The sequence below is a fragment of the Kogia breviceps genome, chromosome 2, assembly GCF_026419965.1.
Source record: "Kogia breviceps isolate mKogBre1 chromosome 2, mKogBre1 haplotype 1, whole genome shotgun sequence".
Taxonomy (NCBI): domain Eukaryota; kingdom Metazoa; phylum Chordata; class Mammalia; order Artiodactyla; family Physeteridae; genus Kogia; species Kogia breviceps.
In genome coordinates, this window is record NC_081311.1 from 182,694,678 (window position 1) to 182,708,275 (window position 13,598).

The 13,598-nt window shown below is 47.6% G+C and overlaps 1 protein-coding gene across 2 annotated transcripts in view; it reads left to right on the forward strand.

Moving 5' to 3' along the window:
* PNKD (PNKD metallo-beta-lactamase domain containing) overlaps positions 1-13,598 on the forward strand; it is a 53,192-nt gene that overhangs the window by 21,811 nt on the left and 17,783 nt on the right. Inside the window, exon 1 of one of the 2 annotated variants that reach the window (XM_059052139.2) lies at positions 12,539-12,959. The exons of the other annotated variant lie outside the window; for it this stretch is intronic. Coding sequence (XP_058908122.1) covers positions 12,799-12,959 — 161 coding nt within the window. The 5' untranslated portion in view covers positions 12,539-12,798. Of the gene's footprint in view, positions 1-12,538; positions 12,960-13,598 lie in introns of those variants that run through there. 2 annotated transcript variants of the gene reach the window in all.

A 13,598-nucleotide genomic window follows, 5' to 3' on the forward strand; every position in this document is an offset into this window, starting at 1 on the left:
GAATCTGGGGTCATTAAAATTTTTTCTTAGATATGCATCTTAACTATCTAAGGCCCCTTATATCCAAAGCACAGAATGCCTCCTGTTTGGTTTTTTTTTTTCCTCCACCCGGAATTCCCCTCAGGGTGATCTGTTGGTGGGTGACTGCAGGGGCCAATGGCTTGATCCTGTAGAACTAGAATGGCATCCAATGTTTTTTTCTTGACAATTATAATCCTAAAAGAACATCAGAAGCCCCAGGCCCAGGGTGACCATTCACAAGAGGTAGTCAATAGTGATGTCTCCTTCTCTGGACCCCATTGTATGCCTGGATAAAAGGGATAGGGCCTTATCTGCAGGGCCCTTAGCAGATTATTAATTAAGCCCCTACTGTCTGCCAAGCAGACAGGAATTTCCGGTTCTAGAGATGACAAAACTGAAGGACACAGCCCTTGACCTCAAGAAACTCAGAGTCTAAGGGAGATAGTAAAAGACCAGATAATTACAATTTTGTCAATTTTACCAGTGCTGGGATAGAGGAGTGTTCACTTGGTTCTGTGGGATCCCAGAAAAAGGAGCATGGTGTGGGAGTGAGGGATGTTTCAAGAAAGACTCTTGAGGGGGAATTCCCTGGCAGTCCAGTGGTTAGGACTCCAGGCTTCCACTGCAGGGGGCCCAGATCGATCCCTGGTCGGGGAACTAGGATCCCACAAGCCGCACCTCATGGCTGGGAAAAAAAAAAAAGAAAGAAAGACTCTTGAGAGGCAGTAACACCTAATTCCATGTTGGTGGATGTTTAAGAATCAGCCTAGCTGGTGCAGGGGCAGGGAAGCAGGTTCTCCAGGTAGACAGAATAGCATCTGAAGTAAGGAGCTTAGCAAGGAGCTTGCCCCTTGTCCCAGCAATCTTGGATGGGGCTGCTGGAGTGGGGCGAGAGTGGTAAGAAATAGGGCTGGGCAAGGAGGCAGAGGTCCAGGAATTGAAATTTTACCCTAGGGCAACGGGGAGCCAAGAGACCTTCAGCAGCCATCTAGAGGGAGGTTGGGAGGATGGGGGAAGCTTGGTGGTACCCCTGGGGTAAAGTTGCCAGCTTCAGCAGAGAAAGATGCAGGACGTTCAGTTAAATTGAACTTCAGACAAACAACAAATCACTTTTAGCATAAGTATGTCCCATTGCCCCATACGATGATGGGAAATACTTCCACTATTTATTTGTTTCTTATCTGAAGTTCAGATTTAAGTGGGTGTCATGTATCTTTCTGGTGACCCTGCTCTGGGAGGAAAGTCAAGTCAGTGGCTGCAGGAAGGGTGGGGGATGAAAGGCATCAGGCTGATGTTTATTTTAGGGATGGAGTAGCCTAAGTTTAGTGATTGATGACAGGGTGTGGTGTGGCTCCCTGGAGCCCAGATGGACCCCAGGGAGTGGGTGGGAAAACTTGACTGGAGTGGGGGTAAAACCGAGCAAAGGGCTCGCCTGCCCACGGCACAGAAAGCCAAACACTGACAGCTGGAGTTTGCAGCAAAGTAAGGGTTTATTACAGGGCGCCAAGCAAGGGAGTGGAGTGCGAGGCAAGCCTCAAATCCACTCCAACTTGGTCTTTGAGTTAGGGGGCTTTTTAAAGGGGAAGCACAAAGAGTCTGGGATTAATCATCGTTTTATGACATGTCTGTGACATTTCTTAATCGTAGTTTCGGGAGTCCCAATGTCTGTTTACAATTCTCTGGCCAGGTGATCCATGACTCCAGGGTCCATTAGCTCATCGTGCCCAGAAGAAACAACCTGCGTTTGTATGTTAATGATGATATCCATAATAACAATTTTAGTATATTAACGATGTTACCAACAACAGCAATTTTAGTCATTAGTGTTCAGTTAGCATAGAATTGAAGTCAGAGGGGACAAGAAAGGGAACGAAGTTTTGGAAAGAGAGATTAATCATAAACTCAGTAAGGGAACTCAGTTTTAGGGGGACTTGGTTTCAGAGGATCCAGAGAACCTTCTCTGCTGCCCAATCCCAGGGCTCCCTCCACTAACTGGTCCCACACATTCCTCCTGCCACATGCCCTGTTACTTAGAGCTTATGTGTTACTCCACCCAAGAGAGGTCTTTTCATTTATCCCTAACTTTCTCAGAGAAGTTGCCTTTTTTCAGAGGACTTCGTATTACTGAAGTGAGGCATTTAACCTGGCCTGGGGTAAATATGCCTCTTTCTCCTTTTGGAAGGGAAGGACAAAGTCTCATTTATCTCTAGGCCTCAGCACAGCCCATCCCCATCATCTGTTGAATTTAAGGAATTCTAATGCTCTAAATTGGCATCAGGGCAAGGCTCTCAGGCAGGAATGACAGATATTAGAGTAGGGGGAAGGACATTAGGGTTCTTTCGCCTAAAAATTAGCCTTAATATCCATAAACATTAGTTAGCACTTTCATAAAGAAATAGGGAGTGGAAAGAATTGTGGATTCAATGTCCCAGGAGCAAGAGCGTGTCCCAGGTTTGCCAGGAGTGGCTGTGAGGCCTGGGTCCATCTCTTTATCTATAATAGGTTTAATGGGTCTAATTGTACTGCTCTTTCCTATCTCCTAGGACTTTCAATGCCTCAAATGAAATCATCTATGTGAAAGGCATTGAACATGGCACACGGTGATGTTGTTAGTGACTCTACCAGACTAGACAGAGCTGGAATCAGGTTCGATAAAAGCTTCTCCTTCCCAGGAGGAAGGCTGGGCTGCAGAACCAGCCTCACATTCACCACACCACGATGGCCAGGCAGGGTGCAGGGTACAATGCTTTCCAATCTTTCCTGACCATCAGAATCACCCAAGGGGCTTGTGAAAATATATAGATTTGCTTGGGGGTACCTCTTTCCAGACCTCTGAATCAGAATCTTCAGGGAATGTGGAAATGAATCCCCGAAGGAGAATGTAATTATCAGCCAGCTTTGGTGCTAGACAGACCTGGGTTCTGTTTAAATTACTTAATAGTGGTTTGTGACATTGGGCATATTACTTCTCTGAGCCTTGGTATCCTTATCCATATAAAAGGAGGTGATAATATAGGACGGTAAGGATTTAAAATCGCAGTTTTAAAGTGCTTGGGACCTAGCAGAAACTCAATTGCTATTGTTGTTTGTGAGATAGAAACCCAGTGACTCAGTGATTAACACAACCTCAGTTTGGCCAGCTATATGATTTCATTTGGAAGACTAAACAGGACCTAGATGGAGGAATTTACGGTAGCTCAAGAGACACAGGTTCCTTCCAGCTGTGTGCTCTCACACCCTGCCCATGGCCACCCACCGTGGACCTCGGCCTTCTGAGTCATCCCCACCTGTGGGGGGATTCCCAGCTTTTGCAGCCCCCCCCTCCTGGTCAGATTGGGAAACCCTTCCTCATATTTCACCTGCATTTGTCTAAACAACTCCCCTCTGGAAAAAAACCCAACAGCCATTTCCTCTTATTTCCAGCCCAAGATAATAGCTGCCCTGGAACCTCTCATTACCATTAACTGCATGTGCCATGGTCTCAATTTCAAGCACCCCACGCTCTGACCACCATCTCTCTTTCCAGCTCAAGGACCCTGCCGCCAACAACTCCGTGAACGCATTGGGATTGACCATCTATGAATTGTCTTCCCTGTGTCTCCCAGCCTCAATTCCCTCCTTAACCAGCTCAGATCCATCATTAGAATCACTCCATTCCTTTACCCCTCTCTGCCTTGTGGTACTCAGCAGGCAAAACTGCAGCGCTGCACCCACATGCTGAAAAGGAGGAGAAAAACATGCAATGCGCCGACTGATCTCACTCTGAGTTCAGAAGACTTAGGTTTTTCTCATCCATTCATATTAACATTCCCATCCACACTTTGTCCAGTCTCTTCAAACTCCAGCACCTGCTCCACCGCCTCACTCTCAGCCTTGACCTTGCTTCCTATGTCACTGAGCAAAGAAAAGAACTGCCACCTGTATCTCCACTTGGCTATCGAATAGCTGACTGCTTCTCAAAATTTATGTGCAAACAAATCACGTGGGGATCTTGTTAAATGCAGATTCTGCTGCAGTAGGGTGGGTGGGGCCTAAGAGTCTGCATTTCTAATGTGTTCCAGGTGATGCTGGGCTGCTGGTGTGGGGACCACACTCTGAGTGATAAGGTCATGGGCATCTCAACCTTAACAGGTCCAACATTTAACTCCTAATCCCTACCCCCTTCCATAGCCCAGTGTGAATGAGGATTCTTGCAGCTTCCTCCTTCTCCATCAAGGTTGCAAGATGCACAGGAGAAGATGGAGGGAGGGACATCAAAAGGAACTCCAGGGCTTCCCTGGTGGCGCAGTGGTTGAGAATCCGCCTGCGGATGCAGGGGACACGGGTTCGTGCCCCGGTCCGGGAAGATCCCACATGCCGCGGAGCAGCTGGGCCCGTGAGCCATGGCCGCTGAGCCTGCGCGTCCAGAGCCTGTGCTCCGCAACAGGAGAGGCCACAGCAGTGAGAGGCCCACGTACCACCAAAAAAAAAAAAAGGAACTCCAGCTTTGTGAGTGCTGTCCAACAGAAATATGGTGTGAGCCACATGAGTAATTCAAAAATTTCCAGTGGCCACACTTAAAAAGTAAAAAGAAACAGGTGAATTTAATTTTAGTAATATAGTTATTTAACCCACCATATCTAAAAATGTTATCTCAACATTTCATCAGTATAAAAAATTACTAATGAGATTTTTTTCATGCCAAGTCTTTGAAATCCAGTATGTAGTGTACACTTACAGCACATCTCAACTTGGATGTTCAATTTTCATCAGAAATATTGAATCTTTATCTAGATTTTATAAAATGTACAGTTGAAAAAGTGAATTGACATACAAAGTTTGTTCCAAACCTATTTGAGTGTTTTCCAGTAACTGAAACAAGGATCGATTTTTATATTTAAATGTAAATGAATTAAAATTAATATTAGATTTCTCCGTTGCACTAGCCGTATTTTAAGCATTCAGTGGCTAGTGGCTACCATATTGGACAGCACAGACCTAGAGCAATTACGCTGTGGTCATCAATTGGGAGAAGACTCTTGGGGTCAGGGTCTATGCTGTAATTCTTCTCAGAGCCCACCACCTCAGATGCATGGCCTAGGGCCTGCTCTCAGTACTTCTTCCTGGAAAGAATTTATTCCCCAGTCAAAAATTGACCTCTAGGAAGACACGATCAGTTTCCAAACACGACCACTAGGGGGCAGGATCTGGCTATCATCCCTTGGCAAGGAAAGGGGGACCCTTAACAGTTTTCTAGGTGGAAGATCATTCAGCGCTGCGTTTTTCATGCTGCTGGTCATGACCCATTAGTAACATCAATTAAGTGGGTGATACCTATATTCAAAAAAAAGGCTAGGGGGCTTCCCTGGTGGCGCAGTGGTTGAGAGTCCGCCTGCCGATGCAGGAGACACGGGTTCGTGCCCTGGTCCGGGAGGATCCCACATGCCGCGGAGCGACTGAGCCCGTGAGCCATGGCCGCTGGGCCTGCGCGTCCGGAGCCTGTGCTCCGCAACGGGAGAGGCCACAACAGTGAGAGGCCCACATACAGCAAAAAAAAAAAAAAAAAAAAAAAAAAAAAAAAAAAAAAAAAAAGGCTAGGGCTTCCTTGGTTGTGCAGTGGTTGAGAGTCCGCCTGCCGACGCAGGGGACACGGGTTCGTGCCCAGGTCCGGGAAGATCCCACATGCCGCAGAGTGGCTGGGCCCGTGAGCCATGGCCGCTGAGCCTGCGCGTCCGGAGCCTGTGCTCCGCAACGGGAGAGGCCACAACAGTGAGAGGCCCGCATGACACACACACACACACACAAAAAGGCTAGAAAAATATGAGAATATAAGCATTGCTATTGTTCTGTGTAACTTTGTTTCAGTTTTATTTATAAATGTATTGTGTATGGGTCTCCATGTAAAAAAAAATGTCTTTCTTAGCTGTGAGTCACGGTCACTTTAAATCACTTTAATCTCCCTTGTCTACAGCTAATGAAACCAAACCCACAAGTTGACCAGTGTTGAAGCTAGAAAATGGGGACATGAGAGCTCCTTCTCTTTTCTCCTCTTTCTTCACATGTTTTACATTCTCCATAATAAAATGTTAATTTAAGGAGAAACTGAGCTCAGAACAGTGAAATGTCATCTGATGGGCTCACAGGAGTGGCAGAGCCAGAACTCAACCCAACCCTTTAATACTAATTTAGCAAGTATTTCTGAGGGGCAGACTATGTGTCAGGTGCTGTGCTAAACAATGGCGAGACGGGAGTGGATGAAATAAGCACAGCCCCTGCCCTCCTGGAGCTTGCAGAACAATCGGGAAGATAGACGTTAGTCACTAACCTCACAAGTAAATGTATTTTTACAAACAATAATACCTGCACTGAAGGACAATGGACTCAGCACCCAAGAGAACAGCACACGGGGACCTCGTTTAGATTGCAGAGGCCAAGGCAGCTGCTCTGAGAAGCTGGCATCAAAGAGCAGCCTGAGTCACACAGGCTGTGTGTGTGTGTGTGTGTGTGTGGTATGTGTGCATATACTGTGTGTGTATGTATGTGTGTGTATGATATGGATGTGTGTATGGTATGTATGTGTGTGTTTGGGAGTGTACATGGGTGGTATGTGTGTGTATGTGTCTATATGTGTATATGTGTATGTATGTACATGTATCCTATGGGTGTGTTTATGGTATACGTGTGTATGTGGTATGTGGGTATATGCATGAATGGTGTGTGTGTAGGGGTATATGTGTATATAGTGTGTGGGTGTGTATGGTATGTATGTGTGTGTTTGGGAGTGTACATGGGTGGTATGTATGTGTATATGTGTATGTATGTACATGTATCGTATGGGTGTGTTTATGGTATACGTGTGTATGTGGTATGTGGGTATATGTATGAATGGTGTGTGTGTAGGGGTATATGTGTATATAGTGTGTGGGTATATAGGTGTATGGTGTCTCTCTGTGTGTGTGTGTGTGTGTGTGTGTGTGTGTGTGCGCGCAGTGGCAGGCATGCTGTTATTATTCTCTGAGTGAAGAAGCTATGTGAAGGCGATGGAGGCTACTTGGAAGCTGAAAGAGCTTGGGGTGTTCCAGAAACTTCCAGGAGACTCGTGTGCCTGGAGAGTGGTGAGCACTGGGCATGGCCTAAGAGGAGACTGGGGAGGTGGGCAGGGGCAGATCTGCAGGACCTCCTGGGGCTTGTTAAGGATTTGGAGCTTCACCTTATAGGGAAGCCATTGAATGGTTTTGAATAGGGGAGGGACATGATTTGGGCTGTATTTTTTTTTTTTTTTTTTTTTTTTGCGGTACGCTGACCTCTCACTGTTGTGGCCTCTCCCGTTGCAGAGCACAGGCTCCGGACACGCAGGCTCAGCGGCCATGGCTCACAGGCCTAGCCGCTCCGCGGCATGTGGGATCCTCCCAGACCGGGACACAAACCCGTGTCCCCTGCGTCGGCAGGCGGACTCTCAACCACTGTGCCACCAGGGAAGCCCTGGGCTGTATTTTAAGAAAAGCCTCTGGTTCTGAGTGGAGAATGGGTTGAGGGGTGGAGCATGGGAGCAGTCTCAGTGAGTGGGTGAAAAGTGGTATCCAGCCTTCACCTCTGAAGTGTCAATACGCCCCCAAACCCACATATCTTCTCTGGCTTCATTTGGCTGCCTACCTTCCATTGGTCCCCAAACCCATCTCCACCCTTCTCCACTGTGCTCAGGGCTGGCCTGGGTGGGGGGCCACCCAGAGAGTTGGAGAATGGGTATTAATCATCCAACAGGATCTGCCACACCTGTATTTTTTTTTTAATTTATTGAACGCTTAGTTGTACCAGGCACTATGCCAAGCATTTATTTTTTATTTATTTATTGATTGATTGGCCTTGCTGAATTGCGGGATCTCCTCCCCCTCACACACACCTGGGATTGAACCCATGCGCCCTGCAGTGGAAGCGCGGAGTCTTAACCACTGGACCACCAGGGAAGTCCCCTGTATTGTTTTTTAAAAACAATGTTTATCAACATATGAACACTGTTCTATTTGTATGTATTCTGGGTTTTTAACTTTTTATTTCAGGCTTACAAAATACTTGCAAAAAAGTACAAGGAGGGGGCTTCCCTGGTTGTGCAGTGGTTGAGAGTCCGCCTGCCAATGCAGGGGACACGGGTTCGTGCCCCAGTCCAGGAGGATCCACATGCTGTGGAGCGGCTGGGCCCGTGAGCCATGGCCGCTGAGCCTGCGCGTCCGGAGCCTGTGCTCCGCAACGGGAGAGGCCACAACAGTGAGAGGCCCGCGTACCGCAAACAAACAAACAAACAAAAAAGTACAAGGAGGTCCCATACACCTGACACCTAGCTTCCCCAAATGTTCACTTCTTTCTTTTAACTACAGAGTTAGTATCAAAACCAGGAAATTAACATTGTTACAATTCTAAAAATCCCTTTACAGTCTTTACTCAAATTTTGCCAGCTGTCCCCCAGCATCCTTTTTCTGGTCCAGTAATCCAATCCAGGATCATGCAGTACATTGGGTTTTAACTATAAACACCATTTTAAAGCTGCACAGAGGTTCGCAGAACCTTAACTCTTCCCTTATTGCCGGACCTGTTGGCTGTTTACAGTCTCACCATTGTGTACATTTCAAATGATATATTTGGGGTAGATCTTTTGGGCAGGTGGCTAAAAAGGAATTACTGAGTCAAAGGATGTGAATATTTTTAAAGCCTTGGTGCATATTGGGAATTGCTTTCTAGAAAACTATACCAATTGATACCTCCAGAAGTAATGTATAAATACTCATCTTCCCATATTCTTAGAAGCCTTCAGAATTGAATTACTGTCTTTAATCTCTGCTATTTTGATAGATGAAAATCTTGTCTCATTGTTTATCTTGCATTTTCTTGATTCTTTTGAGGTTTAACATTTTTTCATGTATATATTAGCCATTTATCCCTTTATTAATTGAGGGTCTGTGTTTTCTCATTTATTTAAGGTCTTTATATATTAAGTAGATTAACTTTTCGACAAATTTGAGACAAGTATTTTCCACAAAATTTTCTTTTTGGCTTTTTCTTTTGTTCATATTATCTCATAACATAAAGGTTAAATTTTTTTTTAAGGAACCAGAAGAGTAATTCTTTCCCTTGTTAAGTCTTCAGTTGCTTTTTGTCTGAGTTTAAGAGTAACATATGCCTATTAAAGAAAATTAGAAAAACACTTCTATTGCTTTTAGCCCTAGAAAGTCTTCCACTGTCCAGAGATTGGACATGTATTTAATTTTCTTCTAATTTGACGTTTTAAATTTTATGTCCTTAGCACTTTAATTCACCTGGAATTTATTTTGGTGTATTCTGTGAAGCATGGGTCTAAATTGCTCTTTTCCAAATAGCTAATCAGTTATTTAAGCACCTTGCTTTCAGCACCATTAATAACTAATCTTTCTGCTTCCCACTGTCAGTGTTAGCTATTGTTGCAATAATGCCGCATAACAAGCAAATCCAAAACTGAGAGGCATACAACAACAAGCATGTACTTCTCATTCGTGCCCCTATGGGCAGGCTAAGTTTCAGCTCATCTAGGGTGGTCTTTGCTGGACTGGGCTGGCTTCCAAGCTGTGAGTGGGGTCAGGTCACTTCCATGTGTCTTTCACTCTCCTTAAACCAGCAACTAACTACTGGAGGGATGTTCTCATGGTGAAAGGCATGGCTACAGAGACCAAGTTCAACCATAATAGCACATTTAAGACCTCTGCTTGTATCATTCCATTGGCCAAAGCAAGTCACAAGGTCAAGCCCAACATCAGTGGTGCGGGAGAAATATATTACACCTCCATGGAGATGGTGCATAGTCACATGGTGAAGGGTGTGTTTTCAGGGAGAGATGAAGAATTGAGAACCGAAATGCAATCTACCACACCCAGGGAGACAGCCTTTCAGGAAACTAGGTTGTGTTAAGATAAAGGCAGAACAGAATCTAGATAGGGACACAAGGTCAAGAGAAGTTTGTTTTGTTTTAATTTATTTATTTTATTTTTGGCTGTGTTGGGTCTTCGTTGTTGCGTGTGGGCTTTTTCTAGTTGTGGCGAGTGGGGGCTACTCTTCATTGTGATGCACAGGCTTCTCATTGCGGTGGCTTCTCTTGTGGAGCACGGGCTCTAGATGCGCGGGCTTCAGTAGCTGTGGCACGTGGGCACAGTAGTTGTGGCTCGCGGGCTCTAGAGTGCAGGCTCAGTAGTTGTGGCACAGGGGCCTAGCTACTCCACGGCATGTGGGATTTTCCCGGAACAGGGCTCGAACCCTTGTCCCCTGCATTGGCAGGTGGATTCTTAATCACTGCTCCATGAGGGAAGTCCCAAGAGACGTTTTTTAGTCAAGGAAATGCTCGAGTCTGCTTATACAGAGTGAGAAAAAGGGGTAGAGGGTTGGGTGGGCACAGAAATTATTTACTCTAAAAAGCATATTGGTTGAAAGCAAAGGAATTGGAGCTGGGCCTGAGGTTTCCAATAACAACTGTGGATAATGAGAGGAGATCTCAGCAAAGTAAAAGATCTGCCAAACAGAGGCAGACCTTAACCTTGACAGTGCCCCCCAAGCCAAATGTCTGCAAGCAATGAGGTATTATCAGGTATAAAGTGTAGGAAGGGGTGAATAATGAAGCATCAGTCTGGCTGGGCCAGAAGATTCTCATGGGAGAGGTGGTGAAAACAAAGCAGATTTGGAGCAGATTTGTTCTGGAAGTCTTCCAGAACAGGCCGGGGGAGGGGAGGGTGGCTTCCTAGCCCTGCATGAGTCCCCCAAAACACCCACTCTCACTCACTCCTTATCCCCAGCCTTGTCCAGCTCCCTGCATTTCCAAATGTATCTTGGATGATTAGCTATAATCTTGTAAATGTGTGTGTAGCATGAGATTAGATTTAGGATTCAGTCATCTCTGTATCTCTGCAGGCTCATGCTTGAGCCTGCATTTCCTGTTTCCGATGACAGGGACTGTGTTTTAGCCTTACCTGCAGAAAAGTGTGTTCACAGTGACTTTTGATGAGGCTCTGTAATTCTTCACTTTTCATGTATAGACACGGACTTAAGAGACATGCAAGCTCCCTTGGCCCGGAAGGGCCTTCTACAAACTAGCTTGTCAGTCTTCTCACTCCTGCCTCTTTTGCGGCATACACAGGGGTTTAATTCAATTCTATCTGATTTTTGTTTATTGAGAGCCTCTTATGTGCCAGACACTGAGAAGAAGCTGAATTGTGGGTAAGGAGACAGGGAGGGAGCAGGTTATAGCTCTGGCCTTCAAGATGTATCCACGTAAGAGAAACTTCATGTCTGGGGTTACTGAATGAAACCCAGGATGAGGTGTTGGGATTACAATTCAGTTTGGGGATAATTTAACCCATCTCTTGGCTTTTTGGGGGCAGGGGGAGGAATGAGGCCTCCAGTTCATTGTGTGTAATGATCCTATACCTCTATACTCTCCACACTGGGGACTCAGTCTTTAGATTCAGCTATCTAATAAGAGTACATCAGAGGGAGAGAGAAAAATTGTGGTTTGGGGGTCAGGTATCTAGCCTCTCTCAGGCCAGAGCACAGGCGGAAGCCCAAAAAGCAAGAGAAGACAGCAAGAGCAGTGCCAACCCCTGCTTCCCTCCCCAACTATCTCCCCGCTGGGGAGATAGCTACCTTCATTGTTTGCAGATTTCTTTCCCTCCCTGTGCTGGGCTAGGGCTAGAGCTGGAGCCAGAAGGAGCCCAGCCCTAGCTCCGGTTTGCCCAAATTTGCAGATGTCACCATACCTGTCTTTACAATTCCTTCCAACCCACTGACCTTAACGACTTCTACAACTCATTGGGAAGGCAGCACGGTGTGGAGGGGGGGTGGTTAATGATGTGGAAACCCCACTGGTCTTGGGATACCTTGGGTCCTAGTCCTGCCTCTGCCATCCATTGCTGTATAATCTTGGTCGAATCACTCCCTCAGCCGCTGTGGCCTCTTCTTATCCTTCAGGGCATGGCTTACACGTCACCTGCTCAGGGAGGCCCTCCCCCGTTTAAATTGGCCCTCTCTGTCCTCCATATCATTGCCCCCTCTGTTCGATTTCTTTATAGCACCACAATTTGTAATCACACACAGGTAGCAATGTATGTGTACATATACACATATATGTAAGTATAGATAAATACATATATAATTATATTTGTTTGCTTATTTGGTTTGTTTCTCTGCTGGATTCTAGATTGTAGGCTTCAGGAATGAAGAGACTGTGTGCCTTTGATCCTTGCATTCTCAGAGCCTGGCACAGTGCCTGGCACAAAGGAGGACACAGAAAAGTAATTTAGTGAATGAATAAATGAATGAATGGAAGCTGACCCATGTGATCTCTCAGGTTCTTTCCAGCTGAAAAAGTTTATGAGGCTACGGTTTCCCGCCAAGAGGCCCATTCCAGGGCCTCTCTCAGAGCTCCCCGTTGGGGGAAAGTGGGAGGGTGTGGGGCCGAGCCCCGGACTCCAGCGATTTTTTACCGGGATTAGCGCAGATCAGATGCCGGCTCCGGCCACGCCTCCCTACCGGCCAGCCGGAGGCGGGGCCAGGCCGCCCGCAACCGGGTGACATTCCGGGCCTGCACCAGGCCAGGGGCGGCGAGTGGGCGGGTGCGAACGCGAGTCAACGGAGGGGCGGGACCAGAACGCCCCCAGTCCCCCAGTTTACGGGTGCAGGGGGCGTGGCCCCAACCCCTCAGGTTCCCCAAGTGAGGGCCTGGGCTGAGCCGTCGCCTAGCAACGCCCCGCCCCGCCCCCTGGGCGGCCTCGGGCGCCTGCCCCCAGCATGGCCTGGCAAGGCTGGCCTTCGTCGTGGCTGTGGGTCGCCAGCTGCGGGCTGCTGCTCCTGGTCCTCGTCCTACTCGTGAGCCCCAGCAGCTGCCGAGCGCGGCGGACCCTCCGCAGCCTGTTCATGGCGCGTAGGAAGCGGCTGCTCTTCCGAATCGGGTTCGTGCCGGACTCCGGCGGGATGCGGGGCTCGGGAAAGCGGTCGCGCTGGAAAGGGGGACGGAAGAGGGGTGCCGGGGGAGGGTTTAGGGGTTCTGACGGGGCTAGGGCTAGGGGATCCAGGGCAAGAGAAGAGCGATCGAAGAGGCAGGCTGGAGAAGCCACTGATCTGGGAGGACTGAGGAAGAGAAGTTGGGGGTGGAAAATTGGGTTGGGCTGGGGAAAGCAGTTTGCGGCGTGGGGGGGTGGGGAGCAGGCCAGGGTAGCCAGAGAAAGGGGCCGTTGAGAGGACATCTGGAGAAAAGAGCCAGATGAGGGGCTGGAGACAAGGGAGCTGGAAAAAGAGAGCAGGTGCAGGAGCCCGGGCTCCCGCCACCCCTGCAAGTTCCTCCAGTGGGCAGGTGCTGGTGAGAAGGAATGTCTCAGACCTTCTAATCTCACGTGAAACCGCTAACTCCTTCCATGTGTCCCTGTCCATCTCCCCATCGCTCAACTCCCTACCATTCCATGTAAGCTCTTCTGTCCCAAGAGAGAGTCCCAACTCTGTAGGTCGGTCTGTCCCTTTCCTTCAATCCCCTCCCCCACCAATCCCGGCCCCTGTCATAAGCCTCAGGCTGTGAAATCCGACCCTAATCACTC